Source organism: Cryptotermes secundus, unplaced genomic scaffold, assembly GCF_002891405.2.
Source record: "Cryptotermes secundus unplaced genomic scaffold, Csec_1.0 scaffold1059, whole genome shotgun sequence".
In the NCBI taxonomy this organism is placed as follows: domain Eukaryota; kingdom Metazoa; phylum Arthropoda; class Insecta; order Blattodea; family Kalotermitidae; genus Cryptotermes; species Cryptotermes secundus.
The window spans coordinates 25,322-46,589 of record NW_019722450.1 but is presented as its reverse complement, the minus strand read 5'-3'; the positions used below and the strand labels follow the sequence as shown (position 1 = coordinate 46,589).

At 43.7% G+C, this 21,268-nt stretch overlaps 1 protein-coding gene across 2 annotated transcripts in view; it reads left to right on the top strand.

The window, feature by feature from the left end:
• LOC111861531 (galactoside 3(4)-L-fucosyltransferase) overlaps positions 1-19,314 on the top strand; it is a 49,175-nt gene extending 29,861 nt beyond the window's left edge. For both annotated transcript variants that reach the window (XM_023846187.2, XM_023846188.2), the window contains exons 2-6: positions 4,561-4,986; positions 6,357-6,502; positions 7,416-7,679; positions 8,682-8,906; positions 18,635-19,314. In XM_023846187.2, the coding sequence (XP_023701955.1) occupies positions 4,753-4,986; positions 6,357-6,502; positions 7,416-7,679; positions 8,682-8,906; positions 18,635-19,091 (1,326 nt within the window). In that variant the 5' untranslated portion in view covers positions 4,561-4,752 and the 3' untranslated portion in view covers positions 19,092-19,314. The remainder of the gene's footprint in view (positions 1-4,560; positions 4,987-6,356; positions 6,503-7,415; positions 7,680-8,681; positions 8,907-18,634) is intronic.
• The last annotated feature ends 1,954 nt before the right edge of the window (positions 19,315-21,268 follow it).

Below are 21,268 nucleotides of genomic sequence, written 5' to 3'. Positions count from 1 at the left end.
ATGGAAAAAGAAAAAATTAAGGGGAGCACACAGACACAGAGGCGGCCTGTTGCATAAGATGAAGGGGACACACAGACAGCAAGGCGATCTTAAAAACCTCAGGGTCGCGAAGCTGACCACACGCCTCAAACTAGTGCCGAGGTCAAGAAAATGTGGACCTATACATCCACTCCCCCATACGCCTTCATGGCGTACTGCTTAATTAGTTAGGCAAAGGGACAATTTTATTTTTATTTTTTTTTTGCTTTACAATCTTCGACGAACCCCCAAAGACACCTGAGCTCAATATATTATACATAGGCCGTCTTAAGGCACGTCCATATTGCTCGTGCTCGTGTGACTCGCTATGCTCGCGAGTAATGTGGGCGATATGACAAGTCACGAGACGAGCAAATTTTAAATTTTTAATTTAAAAACTATAGCCAATAAATTAAAATACGACTACAGCCTATACACACTACGAGTAAATATATGGATCCTCACGCGCCGAAGTCTGGCGAGCAACTGAAGTAGTGTGGACGAAGATTTACGAGCACAAGTAAAAGCCAGACGAGTCTCCCGACGAGCACAAGCCTGGCGAGCACGAGTAATGTGGACGCACCTTTAAATGCAACACTTATTTTCGTCTTTGCGTCATGTTTCGGCCTCATTCGTCCATCATCAGATGCATACACTCTTGATAGAATGCAACAGTTTTAGCAAGAGTGTATGCACGTGACGACGGCCGAGTGAGGCCGAAACATGTTGTAATGAGATACACATAAGACGAAAATAGCTGTTGCATTTAAGACGGTGGTTGCACTTATGTACAAAAGGTAAGAGTACCAATGCAACAGGATGCTGAAATACATCATGTGTTGGGCTGTTTGTGCCTTTAAGCTCCCACATTTTCTGCCATATTAATGAATTTATGACTTTATTATGAACCTTAACGTTCTGTTTTCTGTACAACAGACATTAACTACAGAATTCTATCAATGTCATATTTTTACAGTAGTAACTTTTGTCTAACTTCCGCATGAGCTGACGTCATCAAAGCACTCCGATCACGATGGTGATAATAATAATGATTCTGTAATGTAGATAAACATATTTGCAACATCTTGGCCTTTGCATCCTACCATAGTGCAGTTGTTAATGAAGAAATGCATCTGCAGTGTGGGACACCATAACCGATTCTACAGACTGATTCAAAATTAAATCACTCTTCGGTTAGTAGTCATTACATTAGGAGAGTAGTTGCAAGAAATTAATCTCAGGTTAGGTACCATGTGCTTATTAAAAGTTTTACGTTGGGAAGTGCTGTTTGATCCAGGTTTTCTGGACCCGTTTGCACTGATTACCTCATAAGTCATTTATCGATTTTGTATACCGCCTCGGTGGTCTAGTGGTCAGAGCTTTTGGCTACAGATCCAAAGGATTCGGGTTCGATTCCCGGCGCTACTAGATTTTCTGTGGAGTAGTGGGTCTGGAAGGGGGTACGCGGCAGCGTAGTTGGTTGAGGCACTATGCTACAAGCCGTAAGATCGCGGGTTCAAGTACCGATGAGATCATTGGATTTTTTCTAATTAACCTAATCCTTTCAGCCTGGGGTCGCCTCAGCCTGTATCAGAAATGAGTACCAGGAATATTCTTGGAATGTTCTTGGGGGTAAAGGGCGGCCGGCGCGTAAGGCTCACAAGCTCACCGCCATCTGTGAACCGATTGTCTAGGAAATGTGGGAACCTCAACGTCTCACAACCCTATGGCCCTCCACGGCCTGTTACAGAGATACCTTTGCATTTTTACCGACTTGTATTCGGGAAGTACAGCCGGGGCACTGACTATCGTGACAGGTCTTTCATGGTTTTTCTCAGTCCCTCTAGATGAATTTAAGAACGGTATCTTCAAATTTGGCACAGCCGGAAGGTAGAGGCATCGGGTCCCAATTTTTTCTATTTGCCTGCCCTTTTCAGCCGCACTCTGACCCTGGGGTCCACTCAGCCTCTAACAGAAATAAGCACTAGGAATCTTCCTGGGGATAAAGGGCGGCCGGCGCGTATGGCTGAAACCTCACCGCTATCTGTGAGCCGATTGTCTAGAAAATGTGGAAGCCTCGACGTCTCACAACCCTACTGGTTTCCATCTCCTGTTACAGGGGTAGTTTTACTTTTTTACTCAGCTTTACAAAATACTGTCATGTCAGTGCACCTTATGCAAGGAGCAGCATCTCAGTGACCCTGTGTTATTGGTACCATAATCGCAGGTAGTTTGTTCGGCTCTACAGAATGCTGTCACGTCTGTGTCTTCTGCAAGGATCACCACTCAGTTTCACCCTGCGCCACTGGAAACGTAATCAGAGTCGCATTAACCCACATTCTCAACGCATTACACGCTGTGCATTGTGGGCACGATTTTCTCATCGCTAATGAAATAACATTATGACGTCATGAGTTTACTCAGGCATGATAGCAACAGCTTATTTCTCCATTATATTGCACAGAACACCTTATTCATATATGTATTTGTGCATCACTCGACCCTTACTGAAAAGAAAGACGTTAGTGAGGCACGAATAATTTAAACAAATTGGGAAAGGAAGGGGATATCGCATCGCAGTGACATTTCACACTTTGTGCTAGAACTGATTGTCGAACTGGCTCCCCGTTGCGTCAAGAAGATGAATAACTTTATCTTTTATGACTATGATATAACTTGTAAGTAATTAATTAATTTTCTGTTTAATTGACCGACTGATTAACTTTATACCAAGAGTATTCAGAAAGTAACCTCCGGTGAGGCCGCGCCATAGCTCAAGCGGTTAGTCGCTGGCTTCCCACCGCAGCGGCCCGGGTTCGATCCCGGGTCTGGTCAAGTCGGATTTGTGGTGGACAAAGTGGCGCTGGGGGGGGGGTTCTCCGAGTACTTCGGTTTCCCCTTCCAATCTTCATTCCACCAAATTCTCCATCATCAAAATCACCCGGGGCAGGCTACAGTAGGCCAATCTGTGGCCGCCGTGCCGAGTGGACCCAGCTGGACTCCACCTCTCACTAAGCGAATTAAAAAAAAAAGTCAGGTGAGCTGTTAAGAAAATAAGCAATAAGAAAGAAAATATATTGTATGCAAAGAATATGTACTTACTTAAGCTACTTCTCAACATATTCGCCGTATGAATTGAGGCGCTTCTCTTATCAGGGAATAAGTTTTGTGTCTGTGTCAAGCAAGTCTGCTGGTCTCCCTCGCTCCTACCCCTCCTATTTAACAGGTTTACAAATTACCTGATTATTTACATACTTTCTGAACTAACTCTTTATTCAGCTGAATGATTTTCCTTAACTAATTAGCCGGTTGCCGGTCACGGTAGCCGAGCGGTCTAAGGCATGTACTGTCTTCGCTCGCTTGGAAACCGGGATCGTGGGTTCGAATCCCACTCAGGGCATGGATGTTAATTTGTGTGTGTGTGCGTTTTTCTGTGTTTGTGTACAGGTAGAGGCCTTGCGACGAGCTGATCACCCGCCCAAGGAGTCCTACCGAATGTGTAAGATCTAGAAAAACCGAAGTGAACGGAGAAGTTCATGGAGGTAGGCCTAGGCCCACTGGGGCTATAGTGCCAAAGGGGGAAAAAAATAGCCAGTGAGTCGAATCACTACGTGATTGTTACTTAATGACCAACCACGTAACCAAAACCATAGCACAGGGTGTTTCATGAGCAGTAGAGCGAATGTGCAAGGAATCACCTATTGTTACAGTGCTCAGATGTTATTCTCTTTGTCACAGAAAAGTGCCTAACTTCAGCGGTCATTATATCTCCACGAATATATAGGGCACTACAGCTAACATAATACAGTTAAAATTTCTGTAACAATAAACAGAAAAGATTTACATTTTATGTAATACGCCTGTTATTTGGCTGGAATGTGAAATATTTCGAATTCAGTTATGTTAAAATAAATTAATTTGCCCTGCTAGTAAAGTATGAGGCCTATATAAAATCCTATTTAATACTTTTTTTTTCTTTTGCAGTACAGCCCCAGTGGGCCTAGGCCTACCTCCATGAACTCCGTTCACTTTCGGTTTTTCTAGATCTTACACGATCGGTAGGACTCCTTGGGCGAGTGATCAGCTCGACACAAGGCCTCTACCAGTAGTCAAACACACAAAAACGCACACAAACATCCATGCCCTGAGTGGGATTCGAACCCACGATCCCGTCTTCCGAGCGAGCGAAGACAGTACATGCCTTAGACCGCTCGGCTACCGTGACCGGCTTATTTAATACATAGTGACTTAAATTTCAGCAAAATTTTCACAAACATCAAACTCTGACAGAAGGTTTAGGAATTAAAACAAACGACATACAGAATACACAGAGCGCTCTGCTTGTCACCTGTTTTTGCTGGCTGCTTATCTTATTCTTCGACCCTGAAGATGGAGGCAGCATGTTCTTCCGAAACGACTGTGTACTCCCACCGAACTTGATGGTATTACGTCCAACTGGCTAGTATTTTTCTTTGCTGTATTGTCTTAAAACGACTTGGTTTAGTCTGTTAATTAATGCATCACATGTTCTTGATTTTACAGAATTTATTTCCATACATCTGATATGCAGTATCAGCTGATGTGACGTCGACTGCTAGACAAATGAAATCTCTCGAAACAGTCATTGGAATTCGTGTTGAGGGGAAGAGGTACGACAAGGGATGGATGTAACTCCAGCTTTGTACTCAATAACTTGTGCAACTGACGAACCTGGAGACCGTTTGTCATGTCACCATGAGAAACGAAGCACATCGCTGGATACGTCTGAAGACCGGAAGTTGGAAACGATGGCGGAAATGTTTCATGATGTTTATGCTTGTGTTGTTTCTGATGTGTTTGCTGAAGAGTCAGAGTATCAATTCTGGATACTTCTATTACACAATGGATCCGGAGCAGTTCGACTATGTTACGGTGGACGCAGTTATGGAGACTGTATCGCCGAACTGGCGCGGTCTGCGAGAAAAGGATGTAAGTTTCACTCCCGATGAAGCGTACAGATTGTATTGATACATTGTATTTTATTTCACGCTTTATTTTCTTCCTTATTTGGACCGCCTCTCTGGTCTAGTGGTCAGAGTTCCTGGCTACAGATCCAGAGACCCCGGGTTCCATTCCCGGCGCTACCAGGTTTTCTGAGAAGTAGTGGGTCTGGAACTTCGTAACTTGTACTCTTCTCCAAGTATAATTAGATTGATCAAGTCAAGGAGGATGAGGTGGGCAGGTCATGTAGCACCAATGGGTGAGACGAGGAATGCGTATAGGATATTGGTGGGAAAGCCAGAAGGAAAGAGACCACAGGGAAGACCAAGGCGCAGGTGGGTCGACAATATTACATTGGATCTTAGAGAGATAGGATGGGATGGTATGGATTGGATAGATCTGGCTCAGGATAGGGACCAGTGGAGGGCTCTTGTGAACACGGTAATGAACCTCCGGGTTCCATAAAATGCTGGGAAATTCTTGAGTATCTGCAGAATTGGCGGCTCCTGCAGAAGGGTTCGGCTCCATGACTAAGTAAGTAAGTAAGTGGGTCTGGAACGGGGTCCACTCGCCCTCGTGAGGATAATTGAGGAGATATTTCAAGGAAATAGCGGCTCCGACATAGAAAACCGAGATTAACTGCCGCGGAGATTCGTTACACTGACCACGTGACACCCTCTATCCGCTTAAGTTGCCACTAACTTCGCCGACAAGCGGCGGTCGCTCGGTCCGTATATTTCGCCTGCGGACTAGAACCACGGAGTTTGTAAGCCGGGATAGCCTAGTCTGTATAGCGACTAGCAACGGGCTAGACGACCGAGGGGTAGGAGTTCGACTCCCGGTAGGGTCAAGAATTTTCTCTTCTCCATGTCGTTCAGACCGGCTCTGTGTTCCACCCAACCTCCTATCAAATGGGTACCGGGGTCTCTTTCTCCAGAGGTAAAGCGGACGGGACGTGAAGCTGAACACTCACCTCCAGCTGATGCCGAGGTCAAGAAAATATGGATCTATACATCCACTACCCCATACGCCTTCATGGTGTAGTGCTTAATTAGTGAAGCAGGGGGACAACTTCGTCTTTTTTTTTCTTTCTTTCTTTCAGAGAAGGCCCATTTAACTCAAGTGACACATCTATTTTGTGTGTATGATGTACAAGATTGAAGCCTCTATTGATACAGTAGCAGACATGGCTGATTTTTTTTTACCTCGAAACATTTGCCTGAAAAGTGCCTTGAATTATGCCTCGCTGTCTATGTCCCTAGTCCCTCAAGTTTTCGGTCATCAATTCAACACCAAATAATTTCAAAACGCAATACAATGCTGTTAAATAAAATACGAATCAATAATTTATTTTTCAGATCAAGAGAATATCTGCTTTGGGGCGGCGGTTGTTTCTGGAAGATATGTCAGGTGTGCCACGGTATGACAGAAACTTCACTATACTGGTATGGAAGCACGGACCTAGCATCGAGAAACGTCTCGTTATGCGGTTCGGAACGAAAATGTGAGAATTACCTTAGCCGTATTTATATTAACACTACAAACAGAACTGCAAATTAAAAACCCACTGGGACTCTGCTATGACGTTGTACGGTATAGGGTGAAACTCCTCACAACAGGGGCCTCTTGAATTATTTTTTTATTTTGTCATTCTCTCCTCTTGCTCCAATTTTGGAGCGTAGGGTTGATTTCTCATTTTCATGATCTTTTATAGACGGTAGGACTCCTTAGTCGGGTGATCAGCTCCTCGCAAGGCTCTTGAATTATTAAGTGTCTGTTAAAATGTTTATTTCTGAACTTTTTTAAGCTTTGTCTAAAAAATCAGGCATTATTCAGGATAAAATCCTTCACAAATACAAATTTTCGCCAAATGACACACACTACTAGAAACAGAAGGTCGCCAGAGTATTAGTTGCCCAAAGTTGGTCGTAAGGCGTTCAGTCGCTGTACGAATGTTGATTAGTCGGTCACTGCGCTGTAAACAGATTGTACTTTTGTACGATCTGAGGTTCTCAGTGCTATGGTTATGAAGAGTATACGAGTATCCCTGGGATATTACGCTGTGCAGTCGTTTGAAATGCAACCGACGTTTCGGAGGAATATATCTCCTCCACCTTCAGAGTCGAAGAATAAGCCGAGCAAGGCTTTTGTAGCCACCTGCTTTTAAGCTGGTTTCTTGTTTAGTTTATTCTTTGAACCTGAAGATGAAGGCGATATATTCCTCCGAAACGCCAGTTAACTTTCAACGAACTTCACGACGTTATGTCCCAGAAGATAGTATTCTTCAGATTATTAAGAGTTTATAGACTATTTTAGTTTGGCAAAAGTTACTGCAGGGTTGTTGGATGTGAGCCTGGAGTCGCGAGTTTCGAGTTCCTGAAGGTCTGTATATGTACAGGTATGTGTTTCCTCTTCAGGCTGAATCCATTCGAAGACTGTTCGGTGTCCAACTGCCGCCTGACGTACAACAGCGCCGAACTAAACACAGCTGATGCTGTGCTATTCCACTTGCACCGCACCCCGAATCGGGAGTCTCTTCCAGACCCCAAGAGCCCGCGACCCGCCCACCAGCGCTGGGTATTTCTTACGGACGAGAATCCTTTCCACACCTTCACGCTGGGCAGTGACGCTACCAAAATGAAGGACTATAATGGGATCTTCAACTGGTCCATGACTTACAGGTGAGTATATCGTCACGTGTATGAGTGACTATAGACGGGGTTTGGATTGGAAATTGGATTTATTGAATTCTTACAGATCGTAACTACAAGTTACTATAATGCTACCACTAATTCACATACTCTGCAATTCACTACAGCACGCACGAAGTCTTCTCAGTCAGCGGTGTCTTCCCCAGTCGTTGTCTGGTAACGGCTTCCAACGCCGTAGCTCCCTGAGCTTCCGTGTCCATGTTCCTACTTGCCGGCTACTGTCTCCTAACTAGCTGAACTCTAGACTTGTCCTGCTTATAACACCTCGCCACTGACCGCATAGAAAACACCGCTTCCAACAATTCTGTTGTTGCAGCACGCAACTATCGCACGGACCGCGTAGATAACACCTCTTCGTAGTACATTGGTGCGTGATATGAATCTTTTGCCTAGCAACGGGCGTTGTTTGCAGTGTTATTACTTAGTAACTGGTCTACGTGCTACCGAGTCGCTATACCAACTGACTCTTCTCTACTGTAGGGATGTACGCGATGGGTAAGAGTCAGAATGAGTATTAGAGTCAATTATCTTGTTGACGTAGTAGCAAAGAGAAACATCTCATGTACTTATTTTTATTGCTAGTGGGGTGGGACTAAGTCCCTTGTACTGCGGCCAATTCTGGCCTATTTTACCAGGCCCAGATGATAGGTGAGGGTGATTATGAAGCAATTGGTGGAATGAAGATTGGCAGGGGAAACCGAAGTACTCGGAGAAAAGCTGCCCCAGCGCCACTTTGTCCACCACAAATACCACTTGACCAGACCCATGATCGACCCCAGGCCGCCGCGGTGGGAAGCCAGCGACTAACCGCTTGAGCTATGGCGTGGCCAGCTTATATACCTTACTGGGATATGAACTCGCATTCTCCTTAGTGACTTGTCCATCACGGATTGCTTCCCTTCGGTCCCGTCTGAAAGAGGCGTAAAGTAAGCCGCCCCCAGGGACTAATGATATGTTGTCAATGTTTCCCAGGATGGACTCGGATATTCCTGTACCAAGCGGCCGCACGTTGCGACTCACCATCATGGAGAAACTCCTGCTAAAGAAGCAAAGACGAGAGGGCAAGAGGAGGGAGAAGAGGAAGCTGGTTGCCATCATGGTGTCTAACTGCGCAGGAAAGAACAAGCGCTGGTCTTACGTAAAGGAGCTGAAGAAACACATACCAGTGGATGTATACGGCGCATGCGGCAACTTGAGGTGCGCGCGCATCTTTACCAGTAATTGAGATCATACCATATTAACCTAAAATATCTTACAGTTAAGCGTGGTTTTCATAATGAACTCCCCAAAAAATCAGTGTTATTCTGCAATATAGACATGCATATATTTGTACTACCAGGGTCGTCCCTTTCCTAAGGGTTGCAGGAGTAACACTAAAATTTAACACCTCGATGCATGAAATATTTATGATTTGTGTACAATTTGTATGTCATGAGAAGCTTTTTCTTCCAGTGTCCTCAGGGAAGATGGTTAGTTGTAAGAAGTTCAGGGAGAGCCCTGTGTGACAGGCTCTAGCTATATTGCAGTTCAGTATAGAAGTTCCTTCAGCTTTCTCGTGACACTCAGTTAACATCACGCCTTCCCCTCGCAAGTCTGTTTCATTGTCATTTGCACCAGCAGACCCCATCTCTTCGGACTCCCGTTGATTTTCGTACGTATTCGTATCTTCTATGCTTGTCTGAATATCCGTTATCCACCCTCCGGCTACAGTAACTGATCGCCGTTCGGCGACACTCCTAGATAAGACCATGTTAATATTGTCACGTGTTAGTGACTAGATTTAAATTGATAATTAGATTTACTGGATTCTTATTTCTCCTACCTACAGATAATTGCAACAATTTCGCTGTTCTGCACAATCTACAAATAAGTAGTACACACTCCAAGTCTTCTCAATCTTTCTTCAGTAGTCGTTGCTTGGTAGCGGCTTCTTACAGAGGAGATTATTCTGCTTGCGTACTCATGGCTAACCACCGACTGCGCTAACTTCCAAGTGACTAACTTGGTCCGCTCATCAGGGTATCTGCCATCTCGACGCCTCATGTTTGGGGACGGCGTAGGTTTCCGGCCACTTGGTGAAGTATTCCATCGCGATCACGAGATGTCGGTTCCCTTAGTTACTCTGAGGGAAGGGTCCCGCTGCGTCAATGGCTCTCCTCTTGGATGGAGCGCCGACGGTGTACTGATGCGTAAGTTCCGACCTCTGGTTTGCGGGCCGCGACTGGTTGCGCAGGTGTCGCAGTGTCGGCACCGCTTCTCGACGTCTTCTCTTGCCTGGAGCCAGTAGTACCTCTGCCTGACCTTGTATAAGGTCATATTGACACCCTGATGGTCCACCATGAAGTTCGGCCGATACATCCTTCACTTTCCTTCAAGGGAGGGCCAACTTAGCTACCTTGGATCGTCCGTCGGCGGATTCCCAGTGACGCTTCATTATGGCATCCCTTATTTCAAGGACTTCCATCGGGCCAAGTAGGTCTTATAGGAGGGGCTGCGGTCGGCAGTGTCCTTCCATTTCGCGTGTTGTCTGTCCCCCATTGACTGCAGAATCGGTCCTACGTTGTAATGAATGAGCTGCTCCCTCCTCAAGGCGGTTGGCACCCAACCGTCGCGGCTATGGCCGGAGTAGCTTACACCTTCCTGACGTCTACCCGCCCCTGTACCCTTTGGCAGTGCCGGAGGTGAAGTTGTATTTTTGGAGGCGCTGGACCCAGCGGGCCGCCTGTTCTTGGAGATTCCTGAAACTCATCAGAGAGGTTAGGGCAGAGTTGGCGTTACACAGGTGAATCTCTTGTCCATAGTAGTACTGAGTGTTCTATTTTCCTCACGATTGCCAGTAGTTTCCGCTGGGTGACGCAGCAATTTCTCTCAGCCTTGTTCAGCGTTTTGCTATAGTACGTAGGTTCTTACCCGCTGCTGGCCGTCCTGTGCCTGCGATAGGCAGTACGAGGGACAGCTGCATCACCTTGAGGAATGATCTCATGGCGTGACGTCGAAGATGTAAATTTAGCCATTTGGTGGGCTATGCCGTAGCTTAGGCGGTTAGTTGCCGGCTTCTCACCTCGGTGGCCTGGGGTTCATACTCAGGTCAGGTCAAGTGGCATTTGTGGTGGGAAAAGTGGCAGTGGGGTAGGTTTTCTCCGAGCACTCATGTTTCCTCTACCAATTCTCATCCCCCCAACTGCTCCGCATTCATCATCTATCATCGGAGCTGGTACAATAGGCTGAATAGTGGCCAACGTACGGAATGGACTCATTCTCACCCAACCCCAAGAAATTAAAAAAGAATTGACCATTTGGTGATACGTTAGAATCCTGGTCTCCTGCGTTTAGAGTAAAGAGACTTTTGGATGCTAATTAAATTCCTACCCAAATGTAATATATTTCATAATGTGTTATATTTTATTGCTGTTTGGTTATTAATTTGCATTTTGCTGACGGCATCTGTGGTGGTGGAGATCGTGGCAGACACAGCCACACTTTCACTGCATCGTACATGAACCTCTGAGCACCTGTCAGGGTGTCAATCATAATGATCCTGGGAGCAAGACCCTTCCATAACTCACCAATTACAAGTTTCGTGGTAGCCTCAAGGGCAGTAGAACCTTTCTCCTGCAGGTCCGGGATTTGAATCTCGGCCCCATTGTCGTCTGTCGACTGTGAAGTCATGTCGTGTCCTGCCCTGCCCTGCCCTGCCCTGCTCTGCCCTGGTTAGAAACTCCGAAGCTGGCGAATGACCACTGCAGGAAAACTTTCAAAGAAAAGAAAATGTTTGATAATGTGTTATTAGCAGCTCTACGTCGAATGCCCTGAACTGCCAATAGAACAGTTGCAAAGAATGCAACTGCAGTGCTTAATATGTCAGCCACGTCTGGAAACGTCTAGAAAACTCGATAAACTCGAGATGGCCGCCAGAAGGTTTGGTGGTTGTGACGTCAGTATCTAATCAGAATGTGTGAATTGCTTCAGGTTACGTTCCTTCTTATGTCAAGTACATACCAGAGCTCTTATAACGTTGGACTTATCAACGAGAACACAGAAGGATTTGAAACAAACAAAGTTATTTGTTTTTTTTTATATAATTTACCTAATCCTTCCAGCCGCACTATAGTCCTGGGGTCGACTCAGCCTCTAACAGAAATGAGTACCAGGAATATTCCTGGGGGTAAAGGGCTGCCGGCGCGTAAGGCTGACTACCTCACCGCCATCTGTGAGCCGATTGTCTAGAAAATGTGGGAGTCTCAACATCTCATAACCCTATGGGCCTACACGGCCTTTTACAAGGATAGCTTTACTTTACTTTACTTTATTTTACTTTTTACATTCATTCGTAGTACGTGTATTTTAATGGAGCTTGCAGGTGCTGAGTTATATAGAACCGAACGCTAGCATGATTATGCAATAATGAATTTGAAACAATGTGAAAGGAACTGGTCTTGGCCTGGTTTAAGATCTGTCTCATTACATTCCTTGGGGGGGGAGGTAAAGGTAAAATTGCCCCTATGCTTAATTAATTACAATATTATATTTAAGCATCCTGTTACACTCACACAATATATATGAGACAAACTCCGTCTTAAGTACAACAATTTAATTGTAGTTCTTTCTTCTTTCCTTCCTCTACACTGCATGTTTCGGCCCTAAATGGCCATCATCAGGTGTATATTCTTACGTAGCTGCTACACTGCCCGTAGTTTAAAATTTAAAATCACCAGTCTTTCCAATTGTATGTATGTATAAAATCTTTGTTAACATACACACGTCAATTTGATTTCCAAAATTGGCACTTTTTAAAACTTCAATTTCAAATTAAAATGTCTTTAAATTTCCCCTTCTTTTTCTTTCTCAAATTTTAAAAATTAAAATTTCTTGGGGTACTCGCCCTATGTCTATAGTGCTGCAGCGGCCACTTCTTGTTTTATCGCTGTTCAGGTATTATTCTGTGTAGAATCTCTGTTCGTGTGCCGCTGCCTATCTTTAATACGTACATACATACAATTGGAAAAACTGGTGTTTTAAATTTTAAACTACGGGCAGTGTAGCAGCTACATAAGAATATACACCTGATGATGGCCATTTAGGGCCGAAACATGTAGTGTAGAGGAAGGAAAGAAGAAAGAACTACAATTAAATTGTTGCACTTAAGACGGAGTTTGTCTCATATACTTAATTAATTAATTGAAGCACTATGCTACTAAGGCATATGGGGAAGTGGAGGTACTAGATGGAGGTGAGTAATCAGCTTCACGGCTCGGCCGGTTTAACTCCGGGTAAAGAGACACCAGTGCCCATTGTATAGGGGGATAGATGGGACCTATAAGTAGGCAGGACGCTATGGAGAATATAAAAATCTTACTCCTGCCGATAATCAAACCCGGCCACCCAGCCCATAGCCCATCGCTATAACGACTGAGCTATCCTGACTCCGTATACCTGGAGGGACTGAGGAAAATCACAAATGACATGAGTCAGAATGTGGCTAGTCTCAGAGGCGAGATTTGAAACCGTGTCCTCCCGAATACGAAGCAAGAATGCTGTGATATTCGGTGCAATGGAGGAGCATGAGAATAACTTGAAGAGCAATTCCATATTGTTCGCCTTAGCTGGAATTGTTTGCTGTTGTAGCAACTATTATAGAGTCACGCTGTCACGATTCTTGAGTTGAAACTGAAATCTCCTGAGGCCAGACGTACACTGCCACTGAAAAACAGTCTGCATGGAATAAAGGATGATGTTCTTCCTGTGGCAAGATAACCAACGCCATGACTCAGAATCTAATAGCAATTCATCCAGTTTTCTGAGATTTATTTTAATATTTTCTTCATCTGCGCCTACTTCTCCCGAGCTGTCTCTTCCTTTGAGGTTTCTCGACTAAAATTCTTGTAGGCGTTTCTGATTTATCGCATGCGTGCTACACGCCCCCATTCAGCTCATATTTCTTGATTTGATCACAGTAATAGTGTGTTATGCTGGTCACGGTAGCCCAGCGGTCTAAGGCTCACTTGGAAACCGGGATCATGGGTTCGAATCCCACTCAGGGCATGGATGTTTAGTTTGTGTGTGTGCGTTTTTCTGTGTTTGTGTACAGGTAGAGGCCTTGCAACGAGCTGATCACCCCCAAGGAGTCCTACCGAATGTGTAAGATCTAGAAAAACCGAAGTGAACGGAGAAGTTCCTGGAGGTAGGCCTAGGCCCACTGGGGCTGTAGTGCCAAGGGAAAAAAAAAGTATGTGATGATTATGAAGCTCCATAATGGGCAGTATTCTCCAGTCTATTCTTGTTTCCTCCCTCCAGTTCTCTTCACTCTCCAGTTCTTAATTATCCTCTATCTATGTACTTCCTCATAATTTGAGAGACCGCGTCTGTCACATACAGAACAAAAGACGTTATGGCATCGCATCTTTTAATTTTCGCGTTTTTGGAGAGGAGAGAAGAACAAAAGAGACCCTGAACTGATTGGCAGCAAGCGTTAATCGATTTTCAAAAAGCAAAGAAGTTAAAAGTTTTTCCTGTGTTTGGTTAAGCACCATGCTATGAAGACGAAACCCTATGTTTCTTCATTGCATGGAGCTTAACTGAACACAGGGAGGTATATGTGAGTTATAGTTCCATTCATTCGTAACCTCTACACTAGATGGAGATGACTGTCAGCTTCACGTCCCGGCTGCATTACTCCTGAAGAAAGATTCCGTTCTCCGTGTGATAGATGATTGGTTGGGCTCTGGAGAAGGATTGGAAGTTGTGTAGAAGGAAAAATTTCTTGCTCGTAATGGGGATTAAAGCTCAGTAGCCTAGTTTCCATACCTGAATTGCCGTTCCGAATTTTATCTGTTGTTTAATATAGTTTTGATTTGTTATAGTGTTGCTATTAGAGTTTACATTCTTTAACGAAATTAATGTGCATCTTCGTAAAGAAGGAACAAATCAATTGCATACGTACACTTCAATACATCGCTTCGGAAGAGTCGATACTTGCAAGTCAGTGTGCTGCCGTCCTTAATAACCCGGATGAGATTGATGAACCCTAGCCTTCAGAGCTGTAGTCACGGTCTGTGTCTGCTGGCATCCTCAGGGAAGAGCCCGCAACGTTACTCTGCGCAGAACTTTATTATTTTGCTGGATTATTGTCACCAGAATAGCGACGTGTGTCTGGCCCCGGAAGCAGCTTAAGATTTAGCCTGCCGCTCCACATGTTTATATATTCCTAATAATGAACGCCTATGCTAAATATACCGTACAGCAGAAGCGCATTGCTTTAAGGCTTACGAATGCTGCTATATGCAAAGCAGAGAGTGACTGGTGTAGGCTTGCAGAATCAATGACGTAATTTTCGAATCAATATATCTTTTTGGATAACATTTAAGTCACCTTAATATGTTTATTTTTATGCTTATTTATTTTTTAAATCGTATCTTATAGTAGTGATTAAGATAATATGCTGAAAAATGAAATTTTTTTACAGTTCATATCTTGGTCTCATATGTTATTACACCATGCAGGTGAGTACAAACGTTTCGAAGGAACATACTGCTTACTGAAGACGGAGGCAGTATATTCCTCCGAAACTTTGTGCCCTACTGATCAGAATAAACTGTACCATATCTCAGAAGGCCAGCATATGAATCTTCACCGCCATTAAAACCTCAAATTTTATACAATTTACAATTTTAATTTGCTCTGTGCGATTGCAGCGGCTAACCCCCTGAATCTCTAAGCCCGGGCGGAGTTTCACCGGTCTATCTACGCTCCCTGATACTGTTCTTTCTATACTTTGGGCCTTGTTTGTGCAAAGTGAATGAAATTAACCGTCGATGGGATGTGGAGTCTGTCGGCATATTTCATATTTGAAGTAAATGAACGAAGATCGGTTAAGTAGCATTTAGTGTTCTCACAGCGATAGTTATGAAGAGTTAAATCTTCTGGGATAGCTCGGTGAAAGCCAGCTGACGTTTCGGAGCACAATATCGCTTCCATCTTCGTGATAGAATAGTAAGAAAAGCAAGAAAACAGTATGAAGCAGACAGAAAACACGAAATAACTCTGTAAGATTTGAGGCTTTCACGGCGGTGACTATGAAGAAAGCAGTCTTCTGGGATTTGGCACCGTGTATACGAAATAACTCTTTCATTCTGGTTTCTTGCTTGGTTTACTCTTGGGGCCCGAAGATTGAAGCGATACATTCCTCCAAAACGTCATTTGACCTTCACCGAACTACACAGCGGTATACTTACTTACTCACTGAGCTGAGCCCTTCTGGAGGAGAAGCCAAATCTGCAGCTACTCAACGATTTTCCAGCATTTTATGGAACCCGAATGTTCATTACCGTGTTCACAAGAGCCCTCCACTGGTCCCCATCCTAAACCTGATCAATCCAATCCATACCATCCCATCCTATCTCTCTAAGATCCATTTTAATATTGTCCTCCCACCTAAGCCTTGGTCGTCCCTGTGGTCTCTTTCCTTCTGGCTTTCCCACCAATATCCTATACGCATTCTTCGTCTCCCCCATTCATGCTACTTTGTCACAAAGCGGTATAGAAGATAGAACTTGAATATCAATTAAGTCATGCACTTTACGTGTGTTTTGAAATATTCTGATTGAATTTAATTTGTCTCCGTATTACTTTAAATTTATAGGGTATACTGTTGATTTCAAGTAAAGAAAAATGTGCTTTGGAGTCGAGTGGTTTGTCTCCCTGTTTCTTATTAAGAATGTCTCAATTTGGTTTCTTTTCCTGAAGGTCGGCTTGACACTACCGGGACTCGAACTCCAGCTCCTCAGTCGTCCAGCCCGTAGCCAGTGGCTATACCGGCTCCTTCACTGAACACAAATGAATACATAATAACTACATAGGTATATGTGAAACAGACACGTCTCCCAAAAAAGGCGCACCAGAGTATTTATATTAAAAAGATTTAGAGTGTCCTTATGGTCTTGCCCCCGGAAAATATGCAAATTTTGATGTGAAAGTCACAGATTTGCGTCTGTGTATATAATGCTATGAATCGGTTACACTTGGATTCCGAGGTTAGGAAAAACCAAGATTGTCGAGACTTGTTTGCTGAATAATGCAAGGATCACATTGATTATCTGCCCTGTAATAAGGAACATGACCTTTGAATTTGCATACAATTTTAACGGAACTTACGAGCATAAAATACCGCGGGAAAAACTTTGTGTGGCCAGGAAGACACTTTGCGTGTAGCGGAAGCAAGCAGACCGTTACGCCTCACGTCCTGACGGCAAATGCATGATCACTAACATTCTTCTCTATTGTGCTATCAACTGATAAGGTTAATTCGATGATAAGAAGTTTTTTCTGTGTTTGGGAGTTATTTGCTTTGAATCTAGGTACGGGGGCTATTCTAATATTTCTTTACATATTTGCGAGAGTGATTAATTAATTATATTGTCAGTGTTATGTCGGATATTTTAATAACTCTAATAACATTTTATACATTAAGGATCATTATATGAATTAAATGACCATCTATCTAGTGGTCAGAGTTCCTGGCTAGGGATCCAGAGGTCCCGGGTTCGATTCCCGGCACTACCAGATTTTCTGAGAAGTATTGGATCTGGAACGGGGCCCACTCAGCCTCGTGAAGATAACTGAGGAGCTAGTTCAAGGAAATAGCGGCTCCGGTCTAGAAATCCGAGATTAACAGCCGTGGGGATCCGACAAGCGGCGGTCAGTCGGTCGGTATAGTTCGCTTGCGGACTACAGACCACGGAGTTTGTTTTTGTTGTTTGTATGAATTAAATGTGAATTAATGTTATTAATTTGATGTATTATAGACAGAAAAAGAAAACGACCATTAAAGGTACATCAATGCAACAGGATGCTGAAATATAATATCAAAAAGCTGCGGTGGGCTGGACGTGTAGCACTTATGGGAGAGATGAGGAATATAAATTATTTTGTTGGAATATGTGAGATATAGCCACACATTGCAAGATAATATCAGAATTTAATTTTAGAAAAATGGGATATGAAGATATGAACTCGATTCGTCCTACACAGGATACGAACCAGTAGCAGGCTCTTGTGAGCACGATAGCGAACAGTCTGTTCCCATAAAAAAGATATAGTTTCTTGACAAGCTCGTTGACTATTAACGTGTCAAGAAAGACTACTCCTTGGAATCAGTAGAAGGAAGTGTTTGCCCTACTAATTTGCAAAGGGGCCGGTCACCGTAGCCAAGCGGTCTAAGGCGTGCACTGTCTTCGCTCGCTCGGAAGCCGGGATCGTGGGTTCGAATCCCACTCATGGCATGGATGTTTAGTTTGTGTGTGTGCTTTTTTCTGTGTTTGTGTACAAGTAGAGGCCTTGCGACGAGCTGATCACCCGCCCAAGGAGTCCTACCGAATGTGTTAGATCTAAAAAAACCGAAGTGAACGGAGAAGTTCATGGAGATAGGCCTAGGCCCACTGGGACTGTAGTGCCAAGGAAAAAAAAAATTGCAAGGGGACGATCTAATTGATGGATAGTATAGGTGAAATATAGAACAATGAGTTACGTTTTTCTTTTATTGAGCAGGATAAGGTTAGATTCTAATGGTGCGATTACGTTAGAACTATAATAAACCTTCGTGTTTCACATAAAAACATGATTTTTTTAAGGATTTTGCACATGTCGACTGCTCAGGGATTATTGTTTGACTGAACGCTGTAGGCAGATGGAAGCTTCTCCACTTTACCTACCAACGGAGTGGGCTACTTTTACCGCCGATAGAACTTTCATTATCCCATCCTCTCTACCATCCGCCTTCAGGACTCAGTCAGGCAGAAAAGATCAAGAAGCTTGATTAGGTTATTTTAATTAATCAGACAATTCTTTGATAGATGTAAATAAGTGGTGTAGTTAAATTGAATTTTAACTCATTAATCCAACATTTACTTGATCATTTTCTGCCATTTTAGGTGTGACGGCCATTTCGCGAAGGACTGTCCTCGTTTGAACGACTACAAGTTCTACCTTGCATTTGAGAACGGTGATTGCCGGGAATATATCACAGAGAAGGCGTGGTGGAACGCGTATCACAAGGGAGCCGTTCCCGTCATCATGGGGGCTTCTCTGGAGGACTGTGTCCGTCTTCTTCCCCCTAAATCTTACATCCATGTCAGGAACTTCTCGTCTCCCGCCAGTCTAGCCCGGTATCTGCTCTACCTAAACGCGTCTCCTTCGGAATACAACAACTTCTTTCACTGGAAGAAGAACTTCAAGGTTGTTAACGAACACGGCTACTTCCAGTCACCGGTGTACCACTACTGCAGACTGTGCGAGGCTCTCAATTATAATGATCCAGCACCAAAAGTGTACAATAAACTGGAAGACTTCTGGGATAGCAGCAGGGATTGTTATGAACCTGTCATCTAGGTATTAAAACCTTCTAGGGTAAGAAATATTTCAGAAGTCTCTAAACGTTTTGCGGATTTTCACACGGACTTGAAGTGAATTCCAGAAAATTATATTGTAATTCTTGATAATTTCTATCACATTTATGCTTAAGATGGATACAGCATGTTCCTACAGAAACAAACTGGTAACGATCTTCCAGATAATGCAGCGTAAGATATCATAAATCTATACTTTTCATGTATTTTTTATTTTTCTCCTTTCTAAATCATTGTTTCCTCGTTAGTCTGTGTTCACAGTGTATATGTGTGTAATCGCGGAAATAGCGGCTCCGGTTTAGACACCCAGTCGGTATAGTTCGCTTGCGGACTACAGGCCACGGAGTTTATATATATATCCCATGAATTTATTGCTTCGTCATGATTGTAATTTGAGTTCTTCAATTTTCGAGAAAATGTCGTCTCAAAACTTAGACGAAAATTATGAATTATTAGAATAATAATTGCATCTATTTTGTGGCCGTCTTTAATACCTAGGCAGAAAGGAAACAAATGAAGGTGTATCTCTGCTTAATTAAGCACCACGGCATGAAGACGTATGGATGAGTGGAGGTATAGCGACACACATTCTTAACCTCTAAACCAAAGGTGAATTGTGATGCCGGACATTCTGCCTGGGATTTCTCTTGGTTCCTGTCTGTCCTTCCAGGTAGCTGCCGGGATAGTACTTCAATTAGGCCACCACCACTTCCTTCTAGATCCCTTCCAATTCATTAATCACTGATCAAACATTCGAGGTTATATATTATTAGATTCTGACAGCGTCATAAAATAAATCACAGAAAAAATGTTACTGAAACACTTTAATTATTAACAGTCAGATAATTCAATTTTGAAGTATCGCATAACTTTAGAGTAAAAATAACTAGTATTCTTTCCAACGGGTAGCGGAGTTTCCCCCGGGTTAAAGCGACCGGGGCGTGAAGCTGATCATTTATTTCAGTTTAGTGCCGAAGTTAAGACTGCGTTCAGAACCGTTTACGTTAATCTATACATCTTCATGTCGTTATTTTAAATTAACTAATTACCATTATTTTGGGGTGCAGATAAGACCGTGTATCCGTCAGATTACAACTTGTGTTGGCGTTATCGAGAATATGAAAATAAAATCCACAGAAAAATTGGAATGTGTTCAATACCTTATGGCCAGTTGCTCGAAACTATCTCTTCTGTTCAGTAATTGCAAATATTCCTCTCTGTAACCCATCCAGTCCGAATGCCTTTGATCCACCCTCTTGACCCTCCTTCAGTTCCGAGTGACCCATAAGCCCTCCAACAACGTCAAGGTAGTAGTCCTATGGGCCCTCGCCCAGTAGCCCTTTCATAAATCGTATGAAATACCCAGAGTTTACTGTTCACCCACATCCACACCTCAAACCTGACCCTGGGTGAGCATCCTGAGAGCACCCATCACGCCTGCGGCGCTTTGCTCATAATTAGGTGCTGAGGGTCCCGTGGAAATTCGTCACATTTTCAATTTAAAGTTATTGCAACCGAAAGAAGGCGCCTGTCAATGGAGACTTTGTACAGCGGAGGGTGTCCTGTAGACTTTATTAATTAGAGGGTTCCTTGTTTTCCACAAATCCTTTATATACCATATCAATATAATACATACAAAATATATTTTTAAGCCTCTGTCATTGGAAATTTCATTGACCACATGTACCTGTTTTTCTTACAAATCCTTTAGAATTCCATAGAAACATGCATATATACATACTCCGCGGTTTTAGTCCGTAAGCGAACTATACCGACCGAGCGTCCGCCGCTTGTCTTCGAAGTTACTGCCAGCTTTAGCGGATACAGTGTGTCGCGTGGTCAGCGCAATGAATCCCCAGGACAGTTAGTCTCGGTTTTCTAGACCGGAGCCGTTAATTACTTGAAATAGCTCCTAAATTATCCTCACGAGGCTGAGTGGACCCCGTTTCAGACCCACTACTTCTCAGAAAATCTGGTAGAGCCGGGAATCGAACCCGGACCTCTGGATCTGTAGCCAGGAACTCTGACCACTAGACCACAGAGGCGGTCACATACATACAAATGCGTACATATGTACAGTGTAATTAAGGCCCCTTTCGCTGAAGACTTGAAGCCAGATAATTCAGCCCTTCTACGCGCGCTTAGCTCGCCGTGTGGCCG